Source organism: Centruroides vittatus, unplaced genomic scaffold (genome assembly GCF_030686945.1).
Source record: "Centruroides vittatus isolate TY-2023 unplaced genomic scaffold, ASM3068694v2 contig_986, whole genome shotgun sequence".
Taxonomy (NCBI): domain Eukaryota; kingdom Metazoa; phylum Arthropoda; class Arachnida; order Scorpiones; family Buthidae; genus Centruroides; species Centruroides vittatus.
This window is the reverse complement of record NW_027122655.1, coordinates 972460-990929: the sequence shown is the minus strand read 5'-3', so window position 1 is coordinate 990929 and position 18470 is coordinate 972460. Positions and strand designations below refer to the sequence as shown.

General features: G+C 35.0%; 1 protein-coding gene across 10 annotated transcripts in view; it reads right to left on the bottom strand.

The window, feature by feature from the left end:
• The window catches only part of LOC136985997 (stathmin-4-like), a 49808-nt gene that overhangs the window by 11922 nt on the left and 19416 nt on the right, over positions 1-18470 (bottom strand). For 3 of the 10 annotated variants that reach the window (XM_067283433.1, XM_067283434.1, XM_067283443.1), the window contains exons 1-5: positions 17850-17905; positions 16637-16701; positions 7473-7648; positions 7100-7291; positions 6865-7017 (exon numbers count right to left, since the gene is read on the bottom strand). In XM_067283433.1, the coding sequence (XP_067139534.1) occupies positions 6865-7017; positions 7100-7291; positions 7473-7648; positions 16637-16701; positions 17850-17890 (627 nt within the window). In that variant the 5' untranslated portion in view covers positions 17891-17905. Of the gene's footprint in view, positions 1-6864; positions 7018-7099; positions 7292-7472; positions 7649-7813; positions 7897-16630; positions 16767-17092; positions 17170-17290; positions 17361-17849; positions 17906-18470 lie in introns of those variants that run through there. The other 7 variants (XM_067283439.1, XM_067283435.1, XM_067283436.1 and 4 more) reach the window with 6 other exon arrangements.

Sequence of the window (18470 nt, the reverse complement as noted above, 5' to 3'; positions counted from 1 at the left end):
AGTGTCCCTACCTCTCTCCATATCAATGAGCATTGAGAATCACTTGTGATACTGAAACGACTTATCTGTAAAGACGATATGACTCCATTGATGAGATGTCCAGTTCTTTACACCAGTCTAAATGGTGCCACCAATGGGCAACTGTCAATGGGATGCAGCATTCCAGACAGCAGGTGAATAGGCCACCTTTATGAAGGAATCTGGCCACATTAAACCACAATACTTTTTGTCTTGTTGCCATACACTGCTTCTGAGCAATGTTGCCTGCTGACTGGTATCAATCCCTCTTTTTTCCTGCAGGCAAAACAAGGCAAAAATATATCAGTCATCCATTGGCATTGTTTTTCTTGATGACCACCACCAACCTTTCCTACAGCTGAAGTTTGGAAGGCTTTCCAAACTCGTGAAATGACACTTTTGTTAATTTCAAACTCTTGGGCTACACTTGTCACACTATGCTCTCCCTCAAGCTTGCTGATCATTCTACCATGTGTAAAGTCATCCAGATGGTTTCTTCTAGTCATATTGCACGTACAAACTCACTTGAACTGGAAGCAAAAGTCTTTAATAGCACCTTTTGTCATCTTTTTTACTGTAGTCTTGCACTGTGCACTCTGACTGCATGCGTTTTGCACGACCACATCACCTGTGATGTTTTCTTCCTGATATTTGCATACAAATCACCTTTCTAATGAATTGAGTGTTCACTGTACTGATCACAAAATCCCTTTTCCACAATTTCATGGCTGAAATTGTACATTTTCTACAACAAAACTGAATACATGTCAAGTAACCAGACACTTAAATATCAAAATTTAGCAAAGAACAAAAGTGGAAAAAAAAACTTAGTAGCAAACATTTTCTTCCATGTTAAATGGTCTTCAGGCTAGAGACATTTCAAAAAAAATGGAACGTGATGGAACAACACAATCAAAAATTAGAACTTCTTTTGATTTGTGGTTGCTATCTATATGGTAAAGCTAGATAACATAGGAGATAGATGTAAAAATTAGACAATGTCATGGAACGTCTTCCATTCAGGGGAAAGGAGTTCACCTCTTTGAATTGCCACATTTCTTCTAGTTGCTTTATAAATCTCCAACAGTTCCAAATATTTGAATTATTCCTTGTGGTTGGTATGATGTATGAAGAAGACTTGGTCAAAATGGACCACAATATTGAAGTCAGTGGTATGTGTCAAGGGCTGTGGTCATAAGCCCCTTACTGAGGGAAGCTCAATGACAGTTTAACATGGGAGAAAACATTTACTAATGCAAGTTTCTGTTTTTGGCAGATTTTGGTATTTAAGTGTCTGATTACTTTATAATTTCATATTAAATTTTAAAATATACATTTTAAAAATAGTAAAATTATTATTTATTAATGTCGACAAATGACAAAATATTTTTATGAATTCTAAATACAAATTTTTCAATTATTGGTTTTAGTTTGACAAGATATAATTATCTACTTTTATATAGAAAACAACTAATATCCTACAAAATCAAATGTAATTTATACTAAAATGATTAATTCTTTTTACCTCTATACTCATAATCTTATCAATTTCTGTTTGTTTCCTTGTCTACTTTGACCTTGTTTATTAATAGGACTTATTACACTGGTGTAGTTTCCAATTAGCAAACAGAGGAGATCTTAGTCAAAAAGTCAAAAGAAAATATCTTTATTTTCACTTGTACACACTGTTTTGTGTTTTGGACCTAAAGGCCTCTCTTCAGCAGGTTTACAATAATATTAGGTTCTTTATTGTCTATTACAGTGGGTGATCGGTTAATGAACACTTTCGCGAAAGATTTATGTTCGGACAACGGTCACATGTTCGGATAACGAACACTTCACAGAACAAACACAAGAAGCAGCAATATAAAATAATCAGGCCTAGGAGTGCTATTTCCCCTTTGAAAAAGTGAGAAAAGTGAGTTGAAATACAGAAAAAGTGAATAAAAAGTGAGTGCAATAGTGACAAAACAAAGTGAAAACACAGAAGGAAAACTCAGCAAAACAGCGGTAAAAATTGTTATTTCTTTTTATTCTGTTATGGTTAAACACATTTTAAAAATTTCTGTATATACTGTAATATAGTAGCCACTCGTTATATCGCGTTTTTTTGGTCCCCTAAATTTTAAAAGCATTTGAGTCAATTAATTTTAAATTACCAATTACCACTGAATTTCTATTTGCAACGAAATACGAGAAAGAGCTAAATATGCAGAACAGGTGGATAGATGGATTGTCATTTGTTTCCTTTTGATATAAAAGTTGTTTATTTATTAGTTTTAAGTACAGTCTCCTCATTTACAAGTTTCTGTGAATTCGAAATTTCATACATTTATGTGAATTAACGGTATTGCGTCAATTCACATAAAGGTGTGAAATTTCGAATTCACCGCATAACGTGTAAGGAAAAGATCTCTCTAATTCTGAACGAAAACTTCTAAAATTTTTATACAGTAGTAACTTCATTTTGCTTTTTAGAGAATTTTTACTCTGTAATTTTATAAGTTTTGATGTTCTATTATATATTCAATATTCATTTTTTTTTAAATTTTCAATTACAGCATTTATAATTTTTATTGAAAAATATAAACTACACGAATTTCTAATAAGCGATTTATATAGTACTGTATAATAAAATCGCAATTGATGTTTTGTTTTTATATCGACAGTATTTGTCTTTCAATGTCATTGTTAAAGAAACAATGCTAAATGGGCGTTCATGGTTTCGATGTTTACGTAAACGTCAATTAATTCGATATAACCTACGAATAAAATTCAGGATTGAAAAACTAAGCTTATTTTATATCAGAAACACTTGCTGATGAAAGAACAGAGATTCCATAGCATGTATAATCTGTTTAGTAAAAGCCCAGAATTTTTATTACTCGGTTATATCGCGTTTTTTTTTTCTGTTTCCCGATAACCAGTGGCTTCTGTATTTCCAGTAAACCATGAATACTTGAAATGTCTTTGGCTTCTGTAAATAATCAGTCATGAAAGATGATGTTCTTTTATTAAGATTATTCTGCATGTTATCAACTTCCTTCTATTTCGCTTCCTCTTGCTTTTGAACACTTAACACTAATAAGCATCACACGTGCTGCTTGTACTTCATTCATGTTCTTGCTGTTAATAGCCTTCTCCAGTTTTTTTGTTTGCTGCTTCTAACAAAACTTAGACTGTCGCATGTATTTCATTTTCTTCTACATTTTTCTGGTTTAAACTCAGTTGCCGTTCCATAATCTTCATGTTACGAACAGCTTTCTTTTGTTGTTCTTCAAAACATTTCTGTGCTCTTTTTTCCGTTTCTCTTATTCTTTTAACTTCTTTTCATTTTCCAATCGTTCTTGATAATTTCTATGCACCGAGGAAGCTAATTTCAGTCGTCCTTTGCAATAGGTACAAGGTGTGGGCTTTGGTCATACATGTTTAGTCCCTCCTTAACAATCAAAAGTGAATTAAGCATTCTTTCCAACACTGATGCTCTATCAGGAGAAAGTGCCCGGCATAAAATTGATCCTCTCATTCATGGGAACGGGATTTTCGATGCTGATTTCACTAATTTGGCTATTCTCGGATATTTATCATTATCAGAAACTGTTTATTTTTTAATGCTTCGAGATGTGTAAATATTGATTTCCAAATAAAATAATAAATCTGAAATAAATATACTCCAAATAATATAAGTAAAATAATATTTTATTAATGATTTCATAAATAACAAAAAACTTTTTCCTGCAGATGAATAAAAACCAACATCGTTGCAAAGTTGTTAACCTTTGGGAAGCCTGTGAAAATCTTTCTCACAAGCAATTACGTGTTGTACTTTTTATAACACTTCGAATATTTTAATTTATTTGGTAAATTTTATATGTAAATATGAATTTACATTTTCGTTTACTTTTTTAGTCTCTCAATTAATGCACAATTATAATCGGCATAAGAGAAGATTAAAAAATGGATATTTCACAAGCAAAGTAATCACACATTTTATGAAAATAACACTTGCTATATGGAATAATTATACTTGTAGTCAATTTAAACATACATTTATGGGAAGATGTAGATGTGATTTAACGTTAACAATATGCTATGAAATCATTAAAGTAATTTTATTAAACTCAAGTTTATGAAATTATTTAAAGATAAATCAAGTAAAAAAATATTTTTGTAAACGACAACTCCATAACCCGATTGTTAATTAAAACCAAATAATCTGCCAAATTATTGGGCTATAACCAGGATAACTAAATGGTCAGAAACGAAATCTTTTTTAGTGGTAGGAGGTTACGCTACTATCTCGTGTTAATTTTAATAATTATATATTTTGAATTTAAAAGCGGCAGCAGTGTTGTCAGCTTGAGAGATTAATCCCTCTGCGTAATGTGCTTTCCCCTGCAAAAGGACTTTAGTGATTTTCTTAGAAAACAGCCAAAACTGCAGGGATGCTTAGAATACTTATTTTTAAACTCTGTAGAAGGAAATGCAATTCGGATAAGGTAGATTTTGGCGAATAATGAAAATATGGCATGAGTACATAACTTTACTCAACACTGGCTTCTGAATTTGTAATGAGAGGGATTTTTTAAGTGCATAAAAGATTTTTTTAAATACGTTAAATAAATTTTTGTTTTCTATAACCTAACGACACTGAGCGGGCAGTTGCAATTTTGAGTCTGCTCAGGGCCGCGTATTTTCTTCTAAAAAATTCTATTCTGATAGTCCGATAATTCGGCAATTCGTTTGGCTTGCCCCACATCTTAATTAAGCACGTGAAAATGACCAATAAAAGTGAGATTACAGTGGGTGATCGTAATGAACACTTTCGCGAAAGATTTATGTTCGGACAACGGTCACATGTTCGGATAACGAACACTTCACAGAACAAACACAAGCAGCAGCAATATAAAATAATGAATACCAATTAGTCTTCCCTTATCTTCGAGCAACAATTCGAAACTTTCTGGAGCACGGGAGACATCGACATCATTGCTCAACCCAGTCTCTACCGATTGGATAGTATTCCTTCGAACTTTGAAACTCTCCCTTGTAATTCCAGCCTTTTATTTTTCTGACAGAAACAATCTTTTATAGTATTCACGAGACTGTCGGGAGGGCACTCATTGAGTTTTGCGTCAGTGTTTATTTTTGAAAGGTAAGAGTATAATAGCAAAGGTGTGGACAGATGTGTGATGTTGCTGGGCTCGAACAGATTTACAGTAGGCTGCAGTTCAATCTTATCTAAGAAAGATACAGTAAAATCAAGAAGACTCAGGCAACTTAAGGAGTAACAAAACTCACATCTGAGAAATAAAGAACATTGAAGAGCTCATAATGGAACCTGAAACTGATCTGGCGACAGAAGAACGCCAAGAACTCTTGAATGAAGAACAAGAAACTCAGCAAGATATGTTTTCTTCTGAAAAAGAGGATTAATGCCGATATCTGCTATTAAACATCTTTTGAAGAAGTGGGAGGATGTCAGAACAACGATCTTAGAATGGCATCCAAACCAGGTTAAGGTTAATAGGCTTGGGGATCTCTACAATTATAATGCTCTTAATTATTTCTGAAAAATCCTGAAGAAGTGAGAAAAGCAATTGACATTAGACAGATTCTTTAACCCCCACAAACAGAAAAAACATGACTATTAAAAATGCAAGACTGTGTATATATGTATTTTTATTATTACATATAAATAAACATAGTAAGAAAGTATATATTTTTTTATTTTTTGGGGTTTCCAGAACAAATTAATCAAATTCCCATAAAAACCTATGGTATATCGATAACCGGTTAAACAAACAATTCAGATAGTGAACAAAGTCTTGGAACGGATTATGTTCATTAACCAATCACCCACTGTATTAATACACTAATACTTTGTCTGTATTGGTGTATTAATAATAGACAATAAAGAACCTAATATTATTGTAAACCTGTTGAAAAGGGGCCTTCAGGTCCAAAACACAAAAACAGTGTACAGGTGAAAATAATGCTATTGTACACCATAATGTATGAAAAGAGTTTGAATATTGTAAAATATTATATTGAATGTGATGTTAAATAGAACCTCCTTAAAAATCCAGCAGAGTTGCATAACTTTCTGAACTGTCATGAGATTTTATTTAAAAAATTTAATCCTAAGAAATAAAATTGTGTGGGGCACCATCTATTATTAATTTTATTATTAAAACTGTTTATATTGTTGTTATAAAATGGCAAAAAGCTTGATTTTGACAGTAGGGACAAGTTTTATAAAAAATTGTAAATGCCAATAATGAATAAAATCTTCATTAAGTCTGATCCCTCAAGAAATGATGACACCTTATCTATCTCTCTCAACCCCCTTGACCTTTAACCACCAAAATTTAATAGCATCACTGTCTCTTATACACAATCTACCATGCCAAATTTCATTTCTTGATCATTATCTCATGCTAAGATATTAAACAAAACATACATACACCAACACCCCCATGGAATAATTTTTCACTTTTTTTTTTTTACTTTTTTGGGTTCAGGAGGTCTCAAAATGTGGAGATTTGACATGATTCCAATACTTTCCCGTGTTTTGTATATATAACAACCAGAAAAGTAAATCTGGATTGAAGAGGGACAAAAGGAAAAAAAAGGTTACAATGCATATCCCCAAGTGAAAGGCATTTTGTGTTAGAATGTGGCTTCCTGAATGAAAAAAAAAACTACAAAAGTTTTATTAAATATTATTTATCAAACATACTGTTTTGTAATTTCTCTTGAACCAAACATTATTTGAAACAATGAGTTTTGAATGTGCAAACTTTTGAGAAAAATTTTCAAAACAAAGCAGACAAAAATACCCACATGCTCTCTAAGACGTTCTAGAAGTGCTAATATTTGTAGCTCACGTGCTTCTGCTGCACTTTCCAATTTTTTCTGAATGTTTGTTAAAGTCTCCTTAGTTTGAATATCCAAAGATTTACGTACTCCTTCTACTCGTTCCCCAATTTTTAAACCCTTTAGTCGGGAGTATTTAATTTGGGATACTTTTAAAGCAAAAGCAATTTAGTTTTAGGAGTAAAGTTTAATTACTACTTACACGTTCTTTTAATTTTTCCTGAATAGACTTGAGATACGCTTCCCGGTTTTCTTGTATAATGCCCATTTTTTGTTCGAGATTTTCTCGTGTCAACTGCATAAAATTGTTATTAAATTCTTGTTTCTTCTGGTTAACTTCTTGCAATTTTATATTCTTTTCACTAAGTTGATTCAACTTCTGAGCTTCTAATGACTAGAAGTTTCAAAACATTTCCAAATTTATTAAGTAATCATAAAAAAAATAGTTTTGAAATATTTTTTTTAATCAACCAATATATTAATCCAAACATTTATAAAATTAAGTGTTAAGCCAAAACCAAAATTTAACCATAAATCTCTATTAGACCAGACAAATTTTGGCAATACAAACACACCTGTCTTCTCTCTTCAGCAGCCTTTAATTTATTTGCAATTTCTTCCACAGAGACATTTTTCGGTGGCGAATTCGGACGTCTGGGTCCCTCGGTGGCCGGCTCAGACAGCACCAGCTCGTACTTTATGCCTCCTTTAGACTGCTCTGCAGCACGGAGTTCAGCAGCATGGAGTTCGGCTGAAACAAAAACGATTTCGAATTCAATCCCCTTCTGCTCCTGTGCTCTGTTTATAATTTACTGAAATTTTACACGTTCCAATTCGGTCTATCTGACACTAGTAGTAGTCTAACTTAAAATATAAAAATTATTAAATTACTCAATACGTCACAACAATTACATACAGCATTCAGTGCCATAACCAGGTAGGGGCACAGGCATGGGACAAACCAGCCACAAAACAATCGACATCATATCATTTTTTTCAAATTTTGCCTCTATGCTGACCAATTCAATAATCAATCTGCATGAACATAGGGTTATGTATTTGGTTAAATTAAATTAAAAATTAACTGGTCAATTCTATCCTATCTATCCTATTTGTTTTAAACAATAACCAAACACCTTTATCGTTGCTGAGAAAGTTTATTCAAAACAAGCGTTTTCAACCTATTCCATAGGCCATCGTCAGGTTGAAAACAGACAATTGGAAGATTTCGTTCCACAAGATCGAATACAAATATTGAAATTTCAAAAAACTGACAACGGATTAAAAAATAATATATGAGTAATGTATAAAAAATATTATTTTTTAATCCGTTGTCAGTTTTTTGAAATTTCAATATTTGTATTCGATCTTGTGGAACGAAATCTTCCAATTGTCTGTTTTCAACCTGACGATGGCCTATGGAATAGGTTGAAAACGCTTGTTTTGAATAAACTTTCTCAGCAACGATAAAGGTGTTTGGTTATTGTTTAGTATTTTTTGCTGAACATGTTCTATTTAATGCTATTTATTTTATTTATTTTTAAAGAAAAGAGGAGCCAAAACTAAAACCTCACACGGGGCACACAAAAGGCTAGTTACAGGACCGGACATATTACTTTATATATCAAATGTGTTTTATTATATCTATCTTAGTTTTTAAGTTAAGTGACTGGTCATGCTGACCATCTAGATCAGCAGTCCCCAACCCCCAGGCCACCCAAGGAACATTAAATTATTTCCATTTTATTTACTGTGGTGTATTTCTCTCGGGTTTGTGCGACTTTCAATGAACGAGAGGTTAACCGGGAGCTGAGAGATGCCACCTAAAACCACACCAATACTGTGCATGTGCAAAATATGATATCGGGTGGTTTTAGGTAACATCTGGAGCTGAGCAACTGCAAGCAGCAGTGGCGTTATAGCTTTGGTGGAGAGGTGTGTATTGCTCTTCTTTCTGTTCACCGGTTCTTTCTCATGTTTAACAGTGCTTGATATACGTGTGTATTGTATTGGGACCTTGAATAAGTTCTTGCTGTTTTCCAACAGATGGTGTCACCAGAACTGTGTGCATGTATTTTTAGATGGTGACGCATCTGTAAAGAAGTACAATAAGCAACCTTGAAAATCAGTATATGTCATTTTGCCGAAGTGTAAACAACTTTTTTTTCATAGCGTTAAACATGTCGCATTTCGTGCCAAAAAAAGAGTATTTGCGGGGAATTTTATTGCACCATTTTATTCAAAAAAAATCTGCACTTGAAGCGCACAGAATTCTTGTTGAGACTTACGGTGACTATGCTCTGTCAGAAACAACATGCAGAGATTGGTTTAGACGCTTCAAAAATAATTATTTTGATGTTGAAGATAAAAAATGTTCTGGAACACCGAAAAAGTTTGAAGACGGGGAATTGGAGGCATTACGTCATGAAGACTCATGTCAGATGCTAGCTGAACTTGCAGAATCATTAGGGTTGATCACACAACAGTTTTGAAACATTTGAAAGGATTAGGAATGATTCAAAAGCAAGGAAGTTGAGGTCCTTGCTTTTGAATTGGGTGCCGTACAAGTTGAAGCTGACAGACGTCAAACGGAGTCTTTTCACATGTGAACAGCTGCTTCAACGGCAGAAAAGGAAAGGTTTTCTGCATCATATCATGACTGAGGATGAAAAGTGGATTCACTACAATAACTCTAAGTGTAGAAAATCATGGGGTAAGCCCAGCCATGCAGCAACATCATCGGCAAAGCCAAATATCCATGGTTCAAAGCTTCTGCTCTGCATTTGGTGGGATCAGCTAGATGTAGTTTATTATGAGCTGCTCAAACCGAATGAAACCATCACAGGAGATCACTATCAACTACAATTGATGCGTTTGAGCCAAGCATTGAAGGAAAAACGGCCACTATATGAGCAGAGACACGACAAAGTGATTTTGCAACATGACAATGCTCAGCCACATGTTGCACAACTGGTGAAAACCTACTTGGAAACTCTTAAATGGGAAGTCCTAACCCACCTGCCGTATTCACCAGACATTGCCCCTTCCAATTATCACTTGTTCCGATCGATGGCACATGGCCTGGCTGAGCAGCACTTCCATTCTTATGAAGATGCCAAAAATTGGTCGATTCTTGGATAGCCTCAAAAGATGTGTCATTTTTCCAACGTGGAATTCAAATGCTACCAGAATTATGGGAGAAAGTAGTGGCTAGTGATGGACAATACTTTCAGTGACATGTTTTTTTTTATGACTTTTTTTAAATAAAGCATTAATTTTTACGAAAAAACAACGAGAAATTATTCAAGGTCCCAATATTTGCTCAAATTTAACCCCCAAATTAGCAAAAATGAGTACAAAACAGACATTGTTAGAAAGTTTCCTTGGGAAAAAGAAAAAGCCTAGTGAAGAGACAGAAGAGGAGCCTTTAACATCAAAGAAACATAAAACTTTTAACAGACAATACCACGAGTCCTACTTGAAATATGGATTTATCGGGACAGATGATTCCCACATACCAACCCCGCTCTGCATAGTTTGTGGCAACCAGCTCTCTAATGAGGCAATGAAACCTTGAAAACTGCTTTGCCACTTGAACGCCATGCACCCTGGATTAAAGGACAAGCCCCTGGAGTATTTTGAAAGAAAAAAACGGGAAACAAAAAACAGTTGAAATTTCTGAGGGCCACCACAGCAATAAAGGAGAATGCACTGAGAGCATCATATTTGGTGGCTAACTGTATTGCTAAGGCTAAAAAGCCATTCACCATTGGTGAAGAATTGATATTGCCCTCCACTAAAAGACATTTGCCGTGAACTTCTAGGAGAGGCTGCTGTGGAAAAGATAGCACATGTGCCTTTGTCGGATAGCACTGTGACTAGCTAGGTGCATTGAGGAAATAGCCAAAGACATTGAGACACAATTGTTGAAGAGGATTAATACATCACCATGGTATACACTCCAGGTTGACGAATCTACAGATATCAATAACAAGGCAACACTACTTGTTTATGTGCGATATCTATATCTGGAGGATGTGCAAGAGGATTTCTTGTGCGCACTATCTTTGCCAACCAACACCACAGGAGCAGAACTGCTCAAGTCACTGGATGGTTATATATCAGGACAATTAAAATAGTCCTTTTCTGTTGGCACATGTACAGACAGAGCTGCTGCCATGACCGAACGACTGTCTGGTTTAACTGCTCAGATTAAGGAGGTTGCACCTGAGAGTGAATCTACGCATTGTATCATTCACAAGAAAATGATGGAAAGCCAAAAAATGTCACTGGAATTTAACAGCGTATTGATTGATGTTGTTAAAGTTATAAACTACATCAAAGCACATGCCCTTAACTTGCACCTGTTTGAGCAGCTTTGTGAGGAGATGGATGCAGAGCATCAGTACAGATGTTTTCTCTTATACACAGAAATAAGATGGTTATCCAGAAGAAAATCACTAACCAGAGTATTTGAATTACAAGAGCAATTGCAAACATTTCTCTCAGAAAAGAAGTCACCACTGGCAGCACATTTCAGTGACAAGGTTTGGGTCACAAAACTGGCTTACCTGTGTGAGATATTCAGCCTGCTCAATGAACTCAATCTGTCCCTTCAGGGGAAAATGACAACTGTTTTCAAGTTGGCAGACAAAGTAGCTGCATAATATAATAAACGTTGGCATGAAGTGACATTGTATTATATGATTATAACACTTACGTGTTGTGGCATTACAGGAGTGGAATCTTGGAGAAAGAACTCATCCGGCTTTAGAGAATGAACTCGTCCATTAGCACTTTCATTAGTATACAACTACTGTCTTCAGGTGGTCCTATCGAATGCAACAGTTTAAGATTTTCAAATGCTAATCTGACAGTTTCACAAATTTCAGATTTCCGAAATGATCGAACAATATTTCCGAGTTTAACAGATTTTCAATTTTTGAATGTTATTTAAAAATCCTTTTGTGCATCATAGTGTGTGGAAGGGAAATTAATTTTAAATAAGCATGTCTTAGGAAAAATAAGGCCGTAAAAGAGCCCAGAACATGCATGAAATATGAGCTATGGCAAAAGATATCTGAGTAGCAAAGACTTCAGCATCGTGGGTTGAGTTGTTTAAAAGCCGTTTCCCAAATTTGTGGTATTTTGAGAGTTGGAGAGTTGCACGGTTCAGTAGCAGAAATATAGAGAGACTCTCCCAAATAAATAGCTCTTTATGTTTGTTGCAGTATTTCAGTAATTTTGTTTCACTCCAGAGAGGCTGGTAACTGTGGTAGAGCACTTTCTTTGCTAACTCTGTAACTGGCCTGCCATTTTTGATGTCTTCTTGATGTTCAAGGATACGTGAACTTAACCTTCTAGCTGTGGCCCCTACATAACTGGTTTCTTCACCTGACGGTTTATGTTTTAGCAGGACTTGGTAGATTCCAGATTTTTCATTCCACTGTACTTATCCCTATTGTTACAAAGTAGTCTTCTTAGACTTGGCGGCAGTGTTATTGGTAGAACAAAACCATCAGTTCTAAATATATGTGCAATTTTTAGAGAAATGAGACCTAAATAGGGTATTGGGGATGTGCTATTCTCAGGTTTTCTTTATTAGAAAGAAAAGATTGTGGAAATAATTTATTCTTGACACGGTTTTTAAGAAAAATAAATTTAGAGCGTGAATAACCAGCATTTAACATAGCACTATCAATGATAGATAACTCATCTTCCACTAGTGACCGAGTAGAAGGAAGAAGGTATGCTCTCCATATTAGAGAAGAAATAGCAGAGTTTTGGTAGTGTGATGGCTGGTAAGCAGTAGCAGGTATGATTTGCGGTGCTTTATTATTTCTATGACGGACTGTGAATGTAAGCTCCAGAGACATGCGTATGACTAGATCCAGGAAGGAGATTCTATTGTTTTTTTGCTCTTCAATGGTAAAATTAATTGAAGGATAAATGGAGGCTAACATTTGAGTGAAATGTGGTAAATCCTCATTGGAGCCGTCCCATGCAATTAACACATTGTTGACGTAACATACTGTATACATGAGAGGATACTGGATAATTAAGGGGGGCATTAAAAATGTGATGTTCTATATTCCTCATAATCAGTTAGGAATAAAATAGGAATTAAAATAGTTAGGAACTAAAATAGGAGATAATGGGGAACCCATTGGTACACCTTGTGCTTGTTTATATGTTATCCCATTAAATCGGAAATAATATTTTGAGGACAAGAAAAAGAGCTTCATGCAAGTGTATAACATGTGAAGTTGGGTAACTAGAATTGAGGAATAGGGTATTTGCCAACATGACAGCCTTGAAATGAGGAACAGGGAAATAGAACTGACGTTGACTTTGTAAAGTTGGTAGGAGTTGGAGGGGAGGTTTCCAAATTTTTGTAAGATGGTAACTTTAGCTTCAAAAGAGGCAGCTGTTACAAGTTTTAATGTCCTCTTAACTAAAAAAAAACACACTACAAAAACTCTGCCATTTCTTCTCTAATAAGGAGGGCATAACCTCTTCCTTCTACTCGGTCACTAGTGGAAGATGAGTTATCTATCATTGATAGTGCTATGTTAAATGCTGGTTATTCACGCTCTAAATTTATTTTTCTTAAAAACTGTGTCAAGAATAAATTATTTCCACAATCTTTTCTTTCTAATAAAGAAAATCTGAGAATAGCACATCCCCAATACCCTATTTAGGTCTCATTTCTCTAAAAATTGCACATATATTTAGAACTGATGGTTTTGTTCTACCAATAACACTGCCGCCAAGTCTAAGAAGACTACTTTGTAACAATAGGGATAAGTACAGTGGAATGAAAAATCTGGAATCTACCAAGTCCTGCTAAAACATAAACTGTCAGGTGAAGAAACCAGTTATGTAGGGGCCACAGCTAGAAGGTTAAGTTCACGTATCCTTGAACATCAAGAAGACATCAAAAAATGGCAGGCCAGTTACAGAGTTAGCAAAGAAAGTGCTCTACCACAGTTACCAGCCTCTCTGGAGTGAAACAAAATTACTGAAATACTGCAACAAACATAAAGAGCTATTTATTTGGGAGAGTCTCTCTATATTTCTGCTACTGAACCGTGCAACTCTCCAACTCTCAAAATACCACAAATTTGGGAAACGGCTTTTAAACAACTCAACCCACGATGCTGAAGTCTTTGCTACTCAGATATCTTTTGCCATAGCTCATATTTCATGCATGTTCTGGGCTCTTTTACGGCCTTATTTTTCCTAAGACATGCTTATTTAAAATTAATTTCCCTTCCACACACTATGATGCACAAAAGGATTTTTAAATAACATTCAAAAATTGAAAATCTGTTAAACTCGGAAATATTGTTCGATCATTTCGGAAATCTGAAATTTGTGAAACTGTCAGATTAGCATTTGAAAATCTTAAACTGTTGCATTCGATAGGACCACCTGAAGACAGTAGTTGTATACTAATGAAAGTGCTAGTGGACGAGTTCATTCTCTAAAGCCAGATGAGTTCTTTCTCCAAGATTCCACTCCTGTAATGCCACAACACGTAAGTGTTATAATCATATAAAGTAGCTGCATTCGGGGTCGAGTTATAAACTCCGTAACATAACCATATCCGTAGCTGTAAGCGTATCCGTATAGCGTGGGTATAAACTGTATCATATTCCGTAAGAAAAGTTTTGATTGATCAAACTTTTACAGTAGGGATACGGAAAATTGATCAACTATGCATGCGCTAGATCACCGTCAGTCGATATACAACCAGAAGTTGTGCCGGAAGCAATTGACGAAATTTTGACAAATTGGTTAAAATGTAACTTTTGCCTGACAATGCCGCTTCTGAACAATATAAAATTTTAAGATAAGAATTACTTTGGTCATAAAAAAAAATAGAAAAATAATAAAATGAATAAATAATTATATAGTGTTAGATCTGGCAATAACTACCAATGATTTTGCACATGCTCACAACAGATTGCTTTGTAAACCACAAAAAAGTTTTTTCCTTTACGGATGTGGAAAAGGTCTTACAGTAGTTTATAACTATTGCTATAGATCTCCAGTGTAGCAAACATTTACAAATACAGACACAGTTACGTTACAGAGTTTATAACTTAATCCTTAAAGCCAAACTGGAGTTGTGGCACATGAACAGAGACATTTTGGACATGTTTCACACATTAGCAGGGATTTTAGGCAAGACTGAGCCTGAGCATTCATTCTCCCAGTTGGTGCATGATCACCTGTCTTTGCTTTTAAAAGAGTTCAAGCACTACTTCCAAACCACAAAAGACCCACGAACTGGTAAGGAATGGATCCGCAACCCGTTTGTCAACAAACCAGATGAATCTAGCATGTCTGTGCAAAAAGATCAACTTCTAGAGATTGCAAATGATGGCAGCCTTAGAACTACATTTGAGACAACAACTCCGCTGGCGTTTTGGATTAAAGTCATGGCGGAATACCATGAGATTGCCACCACAGCACTTAAATCCCTAATGCAATTTCCAACATCCTATCTGTGTAAAGCGGGGTTTTCTGCAGTGACACAACCAAAACAAAACAACAGAATAAACTGGACATAAGCAACACACTTTGGGTGTTATTGTCTCCTATTACTCCCAGATGGAACCGTCTTGTTGCAAAGAAACAAGCTCAGGGTTCTCATTGATTTTGCATTCTAGTGAGTTAAAATGTTAAATCACTTTATATTCATTTTTTGGTGTAACTGTATTTTATTTTTAAGGCATGTTTAAATACAATTAAATTAAAATTATTAAATCAAAACAATCTAAAATATAAACAATCAGCATCCACCCCTCAGTGGGCCACAGTAAAATTATCAAACGTTGACCGGTCTGCGGCGATAAAAAGGTTGGGGACCGCTGATCTAGATTACAGTCACTCAAACTTTCAGTAAAAAGAACTAAAAGAAAAACGACACCGCTCGATTTTTAAAATCGTAACATTAAAAAAGTTTCGGGAAAAACCAAAACACTAATAAGTTATCACACACTTCAATTTCGTCCAAAAAGTTTACATTAAAATAATAATAATAATAATTTACAACACCCATTAAAATTTTCTACGGATATTTTAAAGTCCACGGAAAAGCCGGAGGGTACCCATTAACTAGGAGGGTCACCACTAAAATTTCTAGTCAATTCACCGAGAGCACGGGGGGGACGGGGAGTGCCAACGCAATGCGGTGTTTACGGCATCCACGTGAGGAGGTTACCGACCCAACCTCAAATATCGATTTGTCTTCCCCGACTTTTCTTTCGTATACCAAAAACTGGACGGGCTTGGAGTAACCGATCGATTTTTTTTAAACATAATACGTCGAAAGGAATTCTTCGACAATTAGCGCCATTTTTTAATTACGACGGCGACACCAATTCGAATCTATAGTCTTCGGTTCCGACGACAACGTGCCCTTCCGAATATCGCGTCGCAATGCGGTGCCACTCACTCGTCTACAAATTATTGTCAAATTTCGCCCGGGAACGAATCGAACGATAAAAACTGCGACTCCCTTAAAGAAATCGAAATCTTCAAAAAAAAATCTACATGAGCAGCGTCAACAAGGTCGGACGTCCGAGATAATTTTAATTTATCGGCAAAATATAATCGAGTTAAGATAATATTGTTACAGAACGGCTTATTAATATTAATGTATAGAGGAATATTCGTTTTTGCCTAGGCAAAATCTAGAGAAAATTTATAAAGAGAAATAGAGACATACCATTATCGGTCATGGCTGAAAATGAGGGCAGTTTCTTCTTTGGCTCGATGGCACCGACTGAAGCACTGAAAGAGAAGGCACCCTATAAGAATATTAGCCGGTAGGGGGCGACATATAAAATGACCAAAAATAGCAATCTATAAAAGATACGCGGTATTTTTTTCCAACGGAGTTCGTTACCACCGATAAATTTTATCCAACAATCCGACTTTCGAAATGTTATACGAAATTATCGATCCGACAGTCTTCCAATTAATTTCCAGGAAAGCTTAGTTTTTTTTAAAAAAAGTGAATGTCAACGAATGCAAATACCGCGGTGATAATTTATAGTCTCTTTTTTTGTGGAATTAGAAATCGATAAAGATCGGATAGATTTCTAGCGTAAAATAAATATTCAAAAAGATATGCGATTAAATAAATAGATTGATGCCTTTAATAAGGGCAGAAATGATATACCGGATATCGATTACGCGGTCTCTTAGGGAGGCTTCCCATCGTCGTAGAGAATATTGCGGACAAGTCGACTTTACCGGCGCCTTACGTCCGTCGAGTCGATATCGGCATTAAAACGTCGCAATTAAAGAATTACCACCGATTTCGAAAATTTCTATTTTGTGTTGCAATTCTGTCTGAAATAACGTAACGCCATTTTACCATCGAGATCGAACGCCAGTTGCTAAGGAAAAATAGTCCGTCGACAAACTGAAGTGAGGCCCGAGGTTGGAATTCTACTGGGGGGGACGGGATTCGAGTAAATTTGATTTTAAAAATGCACCACCGACGGGAAAACCCTAATAACGACCGATGACGCGAGTGCAACGATTTACCTGGCACCTATCGATTTTCGATGACAAATTATAAATATAGAGCTTTCCACCAGTAAAAGTAACTATTTGATTTATTCTTATCTGGATTTATTTCGACGCTATTTGTCTACGCCAAAGATCTTAATAGTACAAAAAAATTACTTAATTTTCTGTACTATTAGATCAATTTATCGTCGTTCGAACTAAAATTAATCGAGTAATTTTAATGTGAAGGAAGATAAATGGCACTTTTTTATCTCTCATAATTCTCTGTAAATTATTATTTTATTTTCGACCTTAATGAAAATTGTCACGTTAATTCGTGCGTAACTGATATTAAGACTTTAAAATTATTAATTTCCGGACGAAAATCAATTATCTATGTAAGAATGTTAGAAATAATGTACCTGATAATATTTTCAAAATCAAAATGATCGAAAATCGGCATTAAATATTTCTTTATTACTGTTTCTAATAATAAAATCTTTTGAATGAGTAGCCGAAAAATTTATAAGAAACAATCGATCAAACCGTACAGAATATATTTGATGCACTCGTTTATTAAGATATCAAAAGTTAATTTAAGCAATTAAAATGAGCTGGTTTTTAAATTAAATGAATATTTTCACCAAATTTAAAATTTTAATGAAAACAAGTTCATTTAATTTAATTAAAAACCAATTTTTCGCGAAACGTAGAGATAGAAACGTGACCGTTATGTAGTAACCGTGAATGTCCGTAACTGTAGCGGTCTCGGTTTACTTGTGTTGTCGGGTAACGGTCGAGGTTAAATATTAACTTGTCTTTCTCACTCCGTACAAAGAAGTAATCCGTGATTGAAGTTTTAAACTTAAAAGGCTATGTGCAAAGAGGAAAAAATAGTCAATTTGCTAAAGTATTGTGAAACCTTACAAGCATTGTGTGTGTGTGTGTGTGTGTGTGTACACACACTAATAAATATTGGCAGAATAAGACCACAATATGTATTACTTTGAAAGTGGTAAACATTAATGTGTTAAATCCAATAG